The 14,985-nt window shown below is 40.6% G+C and overlaps 1 protein-coding gene across 1 annotated transcript; it reads right to left on the reverse strand.

The window, feature by feature from the left end:
- Positions 1 to 2,074: 2,074 nt before the first annotated feature.
- On the reverse strand, positions 2,075 to 11,907 carry LOC108677452. Its single transcript, XM_018165672.2, has 7 exons — positions 10,119 to 11,907; positions 9,253 to 9,641; positions 8,386 to 8,707; positions 7,696 to 7,829; positions 7,065 to 7,182; positions 6,294 to 6,444; positions 2,075 to 5,786 (listed from the first exon to the last, which is right to left on the reverse strand). The coding sequence occupies exons 1-7, from the start codon at positions 10,512 to 10,514 to the stop codon at positions 5,086 to 5,088; spliced, it is 2,211 nt and encodes a 736-aa protein (XP_018021161.1). The 5' UTR covers positions 10,515 to 11,907; the 3' UTR covers positions 2,075 to 5,085.
- Positions 11,908 to 14,985: the final 3,078 nt, after the last annotated feature.

The following is a 14,985-nucleotide window of genomic DNA, read 5'->3' on the forward strand; positions in this document are numbered from 1 at the left end:
AACTGACGCACAGAGCTTGGATCGAACCCGCGCCTCTCTGCTCCAATCCCAGTACTCTGAACTTAATTTAACCACTGGGCCACCCTGCCACCCTTCAGTTTGAATGTGATCGGAGTCTTTCAATTTCAACATCCAATTGATATCTCTGTCTCTCATTTTCTGGAACAGTTCATCGGACAAAAATTAACAAAAGTCAATTATAGTAGTATTGTATAGTATCATATCTTCGGCATTGAAGAATAGGCCTGGATAGGCCTGTCGCCGATCCTTGTACTTTTCTTGGCTAGACTGGCTGTCCTTTAGATCAAATCTTTTCAACGGACGGTAGATTTAAAATCGCTTCTAGATTTCAGTTGTTCCGTAGGATACGAGGAATTTTAAGACTAAACAAATGCTCCTGCATATGTTGCAATTATAAGCCTAAAGAAGTAGGAATTTTTGTAACATGTGTCGGAGTGTAGAATTAATTTCCTTAAGGGTGTTGTCACAGATACTACAATCTTGAGTTAGAGTGTAGTCACAGATTGTAACAATAGTTTGACTTCAGAATGACAGCCTAGTTACGTCACCTTACGTTAGTGTATAAAATGTCTTCATTTATAAGCAACGTTACGCGTGTTATTTATTTTTGTATCCAAAAAACGGTGTTGTACGTGTTATTTAACCTTATGTTAGTGTGTAATAATGTCTTCATTTCAGAGCGACGGTGGTGCGGAACTATCTGGCCTTCTGGACGCAGATCATGTCGCCACCCACGGCTTAGATACGGACGGCTTGAAGTGTTGAAGGCTACGTTCCGGAAGGCAGGAATCATGAAGGTCCATTACATCCATGGCAGTGGTGGTCTTCGGCAGGCGACCCCGTGTGGTGCATGTGTGGGGTGTGTGGTGTGCGAGACGGATACATCGGGGTAAGGAATATGCGTGGTGTGCGTGGGGTGTACGTGTGGTGACTGGTGCGTGTCTGGAGCGTGTAGGGTGTGTGGTGTGCGAGAGGTGCTTGGGTTACGGGTGATCCGTGAGTTACGCGAAATGATCAGAAAATTTAAAAGAACATATTGTGTGAATAATGGCACATTATTTCATGTCACTGTGATACGCCATTTTTCGGGACAAACTGGGCCTGGATGACCCACACAGGGGCGAAACGTGCACCGATTTTTAGACAATGTCTTATCCATATCTTTGAGTGCGGGATGTGTGCCGTTCATGAGGTGTGCACGTGAGTTCTGGAAAGCAGCTTACTGTTCGATTTTTCACATTTCCACGTATTTACTGAGCCGGCAATTACACCTCCTCCTTGGTTGCCGTCCTGTAAAATATGCAAGCCATATTTTAATAGTTATAAAAATTTTACAACAGGATATAGAAAGTAGATGGTTTAAAAATACAAGGGATCGGTTATAAATAACAAAAAGTTATACCTTTGCCATTGGTTATTTGCGTTATTGAAGCACGTGTTGGCAGGGTGCTGTGTCCCACAACATGNAAGCCTAAAGAAGTAGGAATTTTTGTAACATGTGTCGGAGTGTAGAATTAATTTCCTTAAGGGTGTTGTCACAGATACTACAATCTTGAGTTAGAGTGTAGTCACAGATTGTAACAATAGTTTGACTTCAGAATGACAGCCTAGTTACGTCACCTTACGTTAGTGTATAAAATGTCTTCATTTATAAGCAACGTTACGCGTGTTATTTATTTTTGTATCCAAAAAACGGTGTTGTACGTGTTATTTAACCTTATGTCAGTGTGTAATAATGTCTTCATTCCAGAGCGACGGTGGTGCGGAACTATCTGGCCTTCTGGACGCAGATCATGTCGCCAACCTACGTCATCTGAGTGGCTTTGGCAGTTCGTTATGTAAGCTCCAAGTATCTTGATACTAAAACAGTTATTGTTTTTACCAAAGTAACTAGTTTCATTTGAAAACATTTGTTCAATTTATTACCTAAAGGGCGCGCACCAGAACAAATATCAGTTTACTTAATTAAACAGGACGCTTTGAGCCGTTGAACGACTTCACAGCGTTGCCTAGTTCCTGCAAACACACGAGAAGGAAATAAAAAATAAAATTGAAAATAAATTTCATTGCACAAGCAACTCATCGAATATAAACTTTTCCTTTGAAGGAAAAAAATATGACTAATTCACTAAATATGAAAGCGGCGTTGCGTGATGCGGACCTCTTCACCAGGTCACAGCTCGGCATACGAAAGACACGTAGTGCATTTGTTCACAGCTGAAGATATTATTGTTTCCTAGTGCTTGCATTCATTAACAAGAATAATCCCTCGTTGAATTAACAATAAAAGAATAAAAATATACCAGAAATCACCTCGCATTACCTTCGACAACTTAATATTAGTAAACAGATTTCGAGAATGACAATAAGTAATATAAAATTCAGAAAATAAAACTATTACCCTATCAAGACAGGAATATAATTTCAAAATCTAAGTACCGGCAAGTGAATTTCAAAATCCAAGTCATATTTAGATGCTGCAATATATCTAACAGCCATATTAAATTGATCGTCAAGCGGGGATTGGATGTAAAACAGATGAATAGAGCACATTCGAAAGCATAAACTAAACCTACTTGCTAGAACAATGATGACAGTGCAGGTTGTTTACTAAGCCTATCACCATAAAGGAATAAATTTGCTCTAATTGGGTTTACAGGGCAGGTTAACACTCATTTTTTATTCAGTAATATCAATTATCATCTTACTGGCTAAAAAATAAAAAAAAAACCCTGTAGTACTTCACGCACTGATTTCTCACGTGAAAATTAACTTTGGTGTAAATAATACCACGCGAAAAAAAATTGCCCAAATATCGTTCACGCAAAGAACAATGGAACGGCCAGGGTTCCAGAGCTTCGCAGTAACCAGGAAACTAAAGCTTTGGCAATAGCACTTCCAATGAATAAATTATTGTTCAGTCAGTTATCGGAACGATTCCTACAAAATCATATACGAAATTACATATGCGTGGAACCACACATCCATCCCCGTACCTGGGGGCGATTTACACACATTATTAGTAGCATTGTGCGTGACTTGGAGAAAAAGTTGCGGTACACAGTCTGGTTATATAAAAAATCCAACACCTGAAATGTTACAATAACGTATGTTTAGCCTATAACATTACCTCACCTCTTCACTACCGTGCGCACTGACTATCGAAAATTTTTATTCCAATTGAGCGTGAACATCACTATAAATAATCGCGAGTAAAGCAGCACACCGTGTGCATCGTTGTTAAACACAGAAGACATCGTTAGACAAATGTTATCAGGATCTTCGAAATGTTCTAATTTCGTATACCAGGCACAATAAAGCGAAAATAAATGTTGTGATATAAATAAATATAAAATGAAGATAAATGTTATGATGCACATTCACATGCATGCAGGTAGAACATCGTAGCAGCTCAGCCTAGATCTTGTGCCTGCCACGAAAGGTTTCACTACATCAATAACGAGTCGATCCTTCTAATTTAAGGACTGATATCCAATGGGAACAACATTAATCGTTATCATGAACAAGAGAGCTGGGTGTCACCACTTCGGTTAATTTGCACGAATTTGTCAAAATAATCTGAGTTTTTAGAAAGAACAAAATTATTAATTAAAATGTCGGTCATGTTACATAAATATCAACATTTGCAATATCCTAGACGAGTATCCAGCATCTCTCCGTGAGAAGCTTTGGATAAAATCAATCAAGAGCAAATGGATTCACGATTTAAATAATAGACAACAGACGCTAGCAACACATACAATGGCATAACACCACACAGAAATTAAAGCAAATGAGAAACTTTAGATTGTCATTGAAATATCCAAAATAACATAGAGCCCTTCACGACCACCGGCCGAAGCCTTATTGAATATACATTTTATTATTAATTAAAAATAGTTATCTCCTTTTGAGAATTTGAGACAAAAAATCAGGCTGCGTGAATGCAAAATGTCATGGTACCGATAATAATTAACCTAGTGACAAGCGCGCATTTGAGGTACAAGCCAACAATTGGTCATTAAGCAAATACATCTAAGAAAGATACAGGGTTAAATGTCAATATTCTTAGCTCTTAAATCACAGACAAGGAGCAAACAAGTTTTATATAGAGGCTAAAACATCCGAAAAAATTATGGTCGAAGTTCGGCTTAATGGATATAGAGGAACGCTGACACTGACTCCAGGAAGTGTGTGTGTGTGTTCAGTTAGCCATGACGTCGAAGTTAGGCTCAGTTAACTGAACAGAGGTCGTCTTTCTATTGGCAGAATATAGAATAAATTTGCTAGCCATAGTGAACTTTAATATAGTGTGTACCTTGCTGCTACGCAGTGTGTCTTTATGACATTACGTTACAGATATCGAAAAATAAATAGACCGACAACTTAATCCAAAATAGACAATGTTGGGTTACATTTCATGTGCGTAAACGAGAACCTTATTTAGCGTATAGAATATAGATGGACAGTGCTGTAGCAATACAACAGGCGCAAAGCTATCAAGCATTACTGAGTCTACACACAAGTTCCGCCTTACGGTTAGTTCATAAACATGCGATTATATTTCTTTAGTAAGTCCCTCACTGTAAATAAAATATACGTACAGATACAACCCGGGAACAAACTCCTCCAATATCAAAAACTTGGCAACCTTAAAAAAAATAGAGCCTTCTAAAAATATTGAAAGAAATGATCAAAAAAAGCAATTAAATGCGGACAAAAACAATTACAGAGGGGAAAATTATTCCCTTTGATAACGTAATAAAATGAAAATTAATAATGTTACAATTTCATTTAGAACTCGATACTTTTTCAATATTCAATGAAAAAGCAACAATAAATAAAAATCGTTGCGCGACATATAAGAATGGGATCACAACAAACCAGGTTCTGACAAACAACTTCAAGTACATAACAGAACCGTACTTTTGTTTACATTAAAATAACTTTATTTCTGAAAATATCGTTAAAAGAGATAGACAAGAGGAATAGCCAAATTGGCATCACAGAACGTGGAGACATAATATATATCTAATTTTATGACGTATAACACTGATGAGATATTCAGAGGACTTTTTTCTTCGAGTCTTTGCGCTGAATTGAAGATGAAAGATTGATTTTACTGCCACTTGAATGTTTATGCAGTGTACCCGCAGATCCAGCATTTTTATCTTTCGTGGAACCAGGACAGTGTTTGCCAGAGAGCGTCGTTTCCTTCCGATGATGAACAGGCGTTGAATTGGATGATTTGCTAGCCCCGTTCACAACGTTTGTGCCTTCATCAGCCCCAGAAGATTGTTGACTTCTGACAGGAGTACCATCACCGACGTCTCCTGTAGACCCATCATCTTGTTCTACTTTAGGTACCCCCACTATATCTTTCCATCCGGGTACCCCACTCATAGCAATCAAAGTAATTTTACTCTTGCATGCTATCCACTGCAGAGGCACAAGTATGATGTTCGCTGCCCACAGCAGGTTAGACCACGCAAACAAGTTACTGTACTCGTTAGGCACGATTCCTTCTATGCTGCTCTCGAAGTAGCTGAACATGGGAAACCAGATCTTTGTGCGGAATGAGTCCTTTTGATGTAAGGCCCTGTTGTTGGCTAAAGAGTGATAGTATAGAAACATACGGGACGTGATGTAGAAGGCTATAAACACGTCTATAGAATAATGTTCATGAGCTGCTAACACGAAGAATATACCGAACATGTTGAGTACCCATGAGGCGATGTGGATGTAGTACAGACGACGAGGGGTATCTGTCAATTAAAAACATATTTAATAATGGAAGATTATCATAATACGGTAAAACACAATTTTTTTCAAGTCAAATGAAAATAGATTCTAACATTTATTAGTTGATATCAGCTAAGAAAGACATACTAAATGCAGATCTAATGGTTAGAAAAAACAAGCGTATGGCCTCGAATGAATAAAAAATTATTCCATGTCAAGATTAGCAACTCAGTGCTCACGGACAAAACAAAAGAAGCGCATTCTAAACTGAAGAATTTGTGCTGACCACTTGACACGCAGCAATGCAGTAAAAATAGCCAGGAAAAACTAGCAAAAACCTAGAATAGGCGATTATGTCCACAGTGAACAACTGACTCTAGGGGATGTACATACAGTCAGATAACACCAGAGATAAATAAATAGTAGACCAAGGCTACATAACACAATAGACAGAGAATAAACCTGGCATAAATCAAAGCCCCACATCAAAACCGACACAAAAAAAACTAGCAGAATTAAAGTACTCTTACACTCAGTGATGAAGAAATTGAGCATAGTGAGCGCAGTGGTGTGCCCGGAGAACATGTAGTCTCCGCAGGTGCGGACGCCCTTGATGCTCAGGCCGCCGCCCTGCCAGATGACCCACGCCTGTTCCACCTGCCGCCAGATGCTCCGTTGCTCCTGAACATTTCAAGTGACTATTATAATTGGTACCGCAATCGCCTCCTTGTGTAATCCCTTAACGCAGTACCCAGAAAATATTAATGTATATAGCCTATTATCTTCTTGAAACTATCACATTGTTATCTATATCTCATTAAATTAGGAGTCGACGCTAAGTGAAACTATTTCGAAGCCATTAATGACAACCAGGAAATTTCCTGAATGCTCACACAAAACCAAATAAATCGTGAAACACTTCAAGTGTTAATCAAGAATGACGATAACTCCTAATACACTTAGCCGTGAAACAAGGCACTCCATAGCTGATCAGCGTGCAAAATATTGAGACATAGAGGGCCATAACAAACACCCTATAGCTGATCAGAATGCAAAACATTGAGTATAGTGAAGGCCGAGAACAAACACTCCATAGCTGATCAGCGTGCGAAATATTGACACGTGAAGGGCCATAACAAACACCCTATAGCTGATCAGCGTGCAAAATAATGAGGAATGTGGTGCCATAACAAACTCTATAGCTGATCAGCGTGCAAAATATTGAGGAATGCAGGGCCATAACAAACACTCTGTAGCTGATCAGCGTGCAAAATATTGAGAAACAAAGGCCGAGAACAGACCCGCGGTGAGCACTGCAGGTGGTTGCCCGGCACGGAGAGGCTCGTGATGAACATCGTAGCGCAGCGCAGCAAGAACACCGTCCCGCCCAGCGCTGCAAACCGCCTCACGATGATGCATCTGCACGACATACTTCCTCGTCAACCAGTTCGAATTGAAAAAGGAAAATAATCGGCGACAGGCCACATCAGGCCTACACTTCAGCGCCGAGATCTTTATGTTACGTTAAGGCACGATTTATACTTTTTTGATGGCTCGGGAACAACGTGAAGCAGGAATTTGAGGTAAAATATAAGAGTTTGTAAACTTCCGAGAAAAAAAAATCAATACCAGCCAACGAAGCGGACTGATTGTGATTGACTCCCAGCAACGAAATTATAAAAAATAGCAAAATAAATTAATTGCTACTAGTCCGTGAGCTGATAATTCAAGAGCACAATTTGAATTGAATTAAAAACAATTAAGAGATCATTCAGTAATGCTAAAATACTACAGTGCGCAATCACATTGTATTACAAAAATCTGAAAAATTATACTAAGTAGATGCTACGAGAGAAATGCTAATCATATTATATTACAAAAATCTGAAAATATTATACTAAGAAGATGCTACGAGAAAAATACAAAGCGCACCTGTGCTTATGGAAGCAGAGGATGCACAAGAAGGTGCAGAGGAGCACGATGATGGTGAGCTCACAGAGCTGGAAGGCCCAAGGGATGTGAGGCACGTTGTCCAGGAATATGTCGGGCAGGGGAGGGTGTCTGTCCTGCAGAGTGATGTACACATCATCAGCTTGGGTTGAGAGCTTACTCCAAAAGATATACTCATGACATGAAGGAAAAATGATTCAGGTATAACCACCGTAGAGACGTCTATGCGTTAATTTTTGTTTTTAATAACAAAGAAAGAAAAAAATCTCGGAATTATGATGAAGAATATATACTATGACGTCATCATTTATAGCATCATTATTTTGAAACAATGATGGACGAAACCCTGAAGTGATGCACAGCTTCACTGTCCCTGTCGTGCTTGATGCCCTCTGCCTCATGCACAGCTTCACTGTCCCTGTCGTGCTTGATGCCCTCTGCCTCACTCACCCTGTCCGTCCCCCTGTCTTGCACGATGCCCTCTGCCTCACTCACCCTGTCCGGCCCCCTGTCGTGCACGATGTCCTCTGCCTCACTCACCCTGTCCGACCCCCTGTCTTGCACGATGTCCTCTGCCTCACTCACCCTGTCACCCCTGTCTTGCACGATGCCCTCTGCCTCACTCACCCTGTCCGGCCCTCTGTCTTGCACGATGCCCTCTGCCTCACTCACCCTGTCCGGCACGCGGTCGTGCACAAAGACCATCACGATGGCCGTGATCCACGTTACGAGGAACATGTAGAAGCACGAGATGGCCGTCTTCAGGTACTCAGGTTGCAGGGGCGCGCGACCCCCGCTGGGCACCGTGCGGGCCAAGTTGCCCCCCCGGCGGCCGCCGTTCGTGGCCCCAGGAGGGGATGTGGTGAGGCCAGCAGTCCTCCCTGTGGCGGCCTGAGATGTGGTGGTCACGGTGCTGTCGCTGCTCCTGCATCCTATGGACATGTCATCATCTCCTTCATCGTCGTTCTCGTCGTCACTTTCAGATGAGGAGTATCTGCATAATGAGAATAGAATAACCAATTCTATAGAATCGTTTTTGTAGTGGACCAAATAACTATCCTTAATGCCAGATACATTATAAGAGAATTAGTTACTTCAATTTCTGATATTTTTTGTTGAAAATCATTCCTGTAAAATCACAATTTTGATGCATAAATTTGAATGAAGAGAATACATTAATAAGTCGAAAACTAAAAAAATCTTTCCTCCGTTGAAAATATTTGCATTTACTCAGCTGCCATAATCATCAACCCATTGGAATGAATCTGATTTAACAAATGATTTAGAATTGGAATATTTAGAGGTGGCTGAGTGGTGAAGGCCACCAAGATTAGAGCAGAAAGTTAAGGCTCGAACGCGGCAATTGGTTGTAAAAATTTTGGTCGAAATCGGCAAGGTGACCGGGATAGATGTCGAGAATGGTTTCCAGGCCAACATGGCAGAATCATAGCTGATAACACTATATCATATAACCTATACATAATATATATTATATATAATACATTATATTTAATATATTATTTTAAGACAAGTACACACCTCGTTCGGCGCTTGTGGTGTCTAAGGAGAGTTCTTGCAAGCATGTGTGGTGAAGGTGCGCTTTTGTGATGCCGACATGAACACCACACTCTTCCTTTTCCACCACCACCACCAGCAACAGAGCCTTCACCATCACCTCCACCAATACCACTGTCGGCGCCGTTGGTATTCTCACCGCCACCGCCATGTTCGTTGCAGTTCTCGCCGCCACTATGAGAGTTGGTGTCGAGGCAGCAGTGGCGGTGGTAGTAGTGATGGTGGGTGACGGGGGAATGTTGGGGTGAGGTGGGGGAGCAGGAGTGGGAGGAGCTACCGGGGGACAGGGATCCTAATGAGGGACTCTGCAGCCGCTTGATAGCCAGGGACAAGCGACGACGATCGCCCAATGCCTGCCATTGATAAATATTAGAATTATTAGACGATATAATTATACTTAATTCGGCTTTATTATAAATATTTAATTTAACCAAATTTTAATTAGGATTAAATGAAGTGATAGTATCTACTCGTTCGAAATTGCATGAACACTCATCTCAGCCGTGCTAAAATTACGGGAGAAAATACGGCATGCGGCATAATTTTATTCTAAATGTACGTCGCACACAAGATATTTGCAGATAAGTTATCGGCTGCTCAAGTTGCTCAAGGACCACGTGGATTGTTGCACTAACACTCAAAGAAGTTAACAGGTCGTTGTCCATATAGCGATGTCCTTTTTCCGTTATCCTGACTCAGTTTGAGGATTGAGGGGGCATATAAATGCTACATACTTTATGAGCTCGTGTTATGGGTGAAAAGTAAGTCACTATTTGGGCAGCATACCTATTCATTCATGTGATTTTAAACTTATAAAGCATCACACTCACGACAATGCCGAGCTCTTCCTTGTAGTCGTGCTCGGTGAGAGTAAGCAGCACCTCTCCGTTGACTCGCTGCGTCCGGAAAACGTGGCATATTGACGCATCAAAACCGAGTGCTGCCAGCCACATCACCACATCCTCACAGCTCCACAACGCCACGTTTATCACCACAGTTTCACTCCCGCGTTTAGTGAGGTGAGAACGTCCTAGCAAGTCTCTGTCCAAGTCCAGAGGACAGCTATCAGGCCGAGGCTTCTGACAGAGAAGCTCTTGAGATGACACTGAGGAACCTTCAGCTACACCGAGAATTTCCTGAAGACAATTCGAGTCCTCGCGCTCGGTGGAAATATTTAAATTAGATTTCAAGCCGCATTCTCCGGGTGCTTTCGTACCGTTCGACATTGTGGTAGTTTCTTGGTATTTTTCAAAAATTAGAAAATACGGTTTTTCGCGAAAAACATACTGCTTAATTTCTGAGCTTGACCGTATTTACAATACTCTTTTCTTCGGATACAAAAGGTCATAATATATAGCTAATTTTCCAAATACAAAACGCAATTAGGCCTAGTTAGCTAGGCTAGCTGCATTTGCTGTCAGCTTCGTAGTAATTACAACCATGAAACATAAATGATTCACCAGACGATTTGCTTTTGCACCTGCTGTAAGTGTAAGTGCTGTTACTCATTGTGCGAGTCTTGCATCTTGGGAAAATAAGCCACGTAGTTAAATTAATTATAAGGGCAGATACAAGGTCTGTGTCAAGCTAACCTCTATCTAAATCAAGATTTAAAATTTTCAGTCCCGTATTAGTTCCAAGTCATACAATACTGAATACACGCAGCCATGCACAAAGAATGCATAGACATTTCTGAAAATTTATACAATTATATTATGGTACCACATGTACAAATAATAATTTACAATATTGAAACGCGAAGTGCGAACGCGAAACCCAACGGCAGCACGGGCTGGGTGAGCTAACGGTAAACTGCGCTGGATGAACGAACGGCGATCACGCTAGCACACAGCCACACACTACCTCCATGATATCTACAGCGCAACTGATCACAAGTCGCAACTCACAAGCTCACAACTTCACAAGGTCGCGGTTACGCGGACTAGCCCTGCTGTTCGGCGTCGTCATTCTTCATGGGCGACTCACATTAGTTGGCACGTGTAGACTACGGCGTCATAATTGTGTAGATGTATTGGACTGGCATCTGATAGTACCACATTATAAGATAAGACTTATTCAGCGTCCTCCAAGATAAATGTATATAAGTACGAAAAAACATTTTTGATTAAATTAATATTTTATTCGTAAATTAACACGTTTGCGTGTTCTATGCAAGTTAGACGATCCATCAGTGATATTCCAAAGTGGAACGGAGTTACGATCGAATTTGATGGATATAGATCATAAGTCGATGAGTCACGCAAATATCCGTTATAGCGCAGGTGCAAGACCGCTACTCGACATACAAACGGACGTACGAAACCAGTTTCTCATCGATGATGTAACAGGATGTTTCAAGTTATGACCTTTGAAAATAAGGTGATTAAGTAGCTCATCGGCTAGAAACGTCATTTATAACTTAATTCTTTCGCAACTAATAATCATTGTGTGAAAACTGTCATGAAATTCAAGTACACGAAATAGATAAAAAAATATAGGACTTTCTTGGCTATGATATAAAGTGCCACTCGGTTTCATCATGCAACGGCCATGAAAGAAAAATCTGCTCGGGTCCCAGAGATCGCATTCAATTCTCTTCAGTGCCGTTCAGACACTGCCCTGAGGTTTAGTTAACTGGTGCTCGAAGAGCAAAGATTCTATCATATTCTCGATTACGCGCTTGCAATGAAGGTACAAGATGAGATTTCAAAAATAAAAGGTCGGAAATATACTCAACAAGATCAACAGAACATCGAAATTGACTAATTAAAACAACTCGCCATTAAAGCCTCAAAATTTTTGCAATAAAATTAGTTAAAATCTAGTAATACAAGCCAACTGGCTCGGCTCGCTCAATACTCGAGTTTCTAGACAGACCGTACGATTGGCTAACCTTGATACTTACAATTTTTGTGATTAAGTGAAGAACAGCACAAGATCGTCAGATTGGCGAAGAAGAACCAAGTTCGAGAATTAGAAGAATTCATTACTCAAACTTGACGAATAGATAAACTCACCACTCGAGCATGGACAGTAAACAAGCTCACCTACTTAGGCGAGATATCGAGATGCATCCTTTACCTTGCATAACAATGCCATCATAGCCCAAGTGCGCACTTGCGTGGTTGCGTTGTACGTAGCAGCAATACTTTGTACATTCAGGTATGTTCTCACCCAAACAAGAGTACATACATGCCCAGAGATGCCTGACTTGAATTAGAACTTCAAAACGACGTAATAATGGAGTTCATGTGCCTAGACCTGACTTACTTGACTTAGAACTTCAAAAAACTTAATAAATGCAAACAGCGACTTTTTTAGGTGTGCAACGCTTTGCTGTTGAACACTCGTTTTTTGACCAATGAACAAACCGCGGCAGGAAGTGTTATATAGACCGAAAATACGTGTGAAGTATTTCAGGTAAAAATGACATGATCAAAGGTGAAGGTCATGATGTCATGTACAATTTGCCTTCCAACAGGTGCGTCTCAAGTGAGGTTGATTCAGGTGTCTGTTTGACCTTGCAACGCAGCTAAGCAACGCTCAGAACCACATACGTTTTATTTTTATCAATTACGTTGAATTTTCTACGCACTAAATTAAACATTTTGCCCTAAAGCTGCAAGATGAATTTTGGATCCAATAATACAAAAGAAAGTTAAAATTTTGACAATAAATTAGATCAACCAGCTAAGACCGTACACGCGTAAATATTGTCAAATTTATTCACGAGACTTCAGCATCAAAATCCCTTGAAAATAACAAAAAATTTAGAAAAAAACCAGTTGCATATGAAGGAAAATAAAATATAACAGGAACAACACTTTAATTTGCTGAGCCTCCTATCATACCTAGATATCTCAGAGATCAAAGTGGTATAAATACCTGCATCAAATGAGTAGGTGATCAAGTTTGGAAAGTGAAGAAATCCGTAATTGTCAAGTTAGTGGAGTTTCCTTCGTGTAATAACTTCACATAGGAACGGTGTGTGAATATAATTTTTCGGAACAGGAATAGATGACCTGGTCCATCATATGTCCCAATTCGCGAAACTTTCCTCATATCAACAGTCAAGTAAAGGACTTCGTTACGGTTAATACACACAGTTCTTGTAAAATAACCTAAATCAAGGACTTTTCAATTAGAACTGCTGATTAATAGAAACTATATTACTTGGAACAATATGGGCATTAGCGAATTAAAATTACAAGCACATATGGACCTTTGAATCTTTAACACGATGAATTCGATGTGCGCTGGCCAAAAGAGGCGCCTCAGTCGTGTACTACATCATTATCGTCAGTCAGTGCCACGCGACTGAATGCGTGTAAAGTCTTTCCCAATAGGATTCAGCAGGTTCACTGAAATTTCTAGTTTTACGACGCCTTGACTGATGATTGCAACCTAGTCCATTAATGAAATAGTGGAGCCCTGCGAACTTCAGTTTCGCTTCTAAGGCGATACAGCTTTACAACTGTGGGGGCGAATATGTAGGGTTTTACAGAATATGTTAGAAATTTCAAAAGATGAGTTTGAACTGTACTGGTGAATTAAATCAATTTAGAAAAATTAAAGTAATTTTACACACTCGTGGATGTATTTTATTATAACCGTGAAATTGTATCAGTAAAGATTTATTCTAAACCGATACTTCCTCGTTACCAAAGCAAGACGCATAGTGTTTTCATGGCTCGGGAACAACGTGTATTGAAATTTGAGGTAAACTCAAGCAGTAGCAACAAGCCATTTTTAAACTTTTGAGAAAAAAACATGCAATACCAGCCAACGAAACGGACTGATTGATTGATTGCCAGCTTGATTACCAGCAAAGAAACTGTCAAAAAATTGCAAAAAAAAAATAAATAAATTACTACCAGTCATTGAACTGATAATTCTAGAATACAATTCGAATTGAATTTAAACAATTACGAGATCATTCAGTAATGCTACATGCTACAATACTACAATGCGCAATCACAATGTTTTACAAAAATCTGGAAGAAAATTATAATAAGTAGATGCTACGAGAGAACGCTAAACGCACCTGTGCTTATGGAAGCAGAGGATGCACAAGAAGGTGCAGAGGAGCACGATGATGGTGAGCTCGCAAAGCTGGAAGGCCCACGGGATGTGAGGCACGTTGTCCAGGAATATGTCGGGCAGGGGAGGGTGTCTGTCCTGTGTAGCGAAGCACACATCATCAGCTTGGGTTGAAACTTTATTACAAAAGATATGCCCATGACATGAAGAAAAAATGATCTAGGTGTAACCACCGTAGAGGCGTCTATACATTAATTTTTGTTTTTAGTAACAAAGAAAGAAAAAAATCTCGAAATTATGATGAAGAATATTTACTATGACGTCCTCATGTAGAGAGCATCATTATTTCGAAATAATGAAGGACGAAACCACGAAGTGATGCACAGCTTCACTGTCCCTTTCGTACTTGATGCCCTCTGCCTCACTCACCCTGTCCGGCCCCCTGTCGTGCACGATGTCCTCTGCCTCACTCACCCTGTCCGACCCCCTGTCTTGCACGATGTCCTCTGCCTCACTCACCCTGTCACCCCTGTCTTGCACGATGCCCTCTGCCTCACTCACCCTGTCCGGCCCTCTGTCTTGCACGATGCCCTCTGCCTCACTCACCCTGTCCGGCCCCCTGTCTTGCACGATGTCCTCTGCCTCACTCACCCTGTC

Source organism: Hyalella azteca, unplaced genomic scaffold (genome assembly GCF_000764305.2).
Source record: "Hyalella azteca isolate HAZT.00-mixed unplaced genomic scaffold, Hazt_2.0.2 contig9518, whole genome shotgun sequence".
Classification (NCBI taxonomy): Eukaryota; Metazoa; Arthropoda; class Malacostraca; order Amphipoda; family Hyalellidae; genus Hyalella; species Hyalella azteca.

What these genes read in the sequence shown, in the direction of transcription:
- LOC108677452 (XM_018165672.2), bottom strand. Translation starts at nt 10,514, where the DNA reads ATGTCGAACGGTACGAAAGCACCCGGAGAATGCGGCTTGAAATCTAAT. An exon ending in CACCACAAGCGCCGAACGAG is followed by an intron (nt 8,708 to 9,252) that starts GTGTGTACTTGT and finishes CTCATTATGCAG; the next exon opens with ATACTCCTCATCTGAAAGTG. An exon ending in CAATTTCTTCATCACTGAGT is followed by an intron (nt 5,787 to 6,293) that starts GTAAGAGTACTT and finishes TTTAATTGACAG; the next exon opens with ATACCCCTCGTCGTCTGTAC.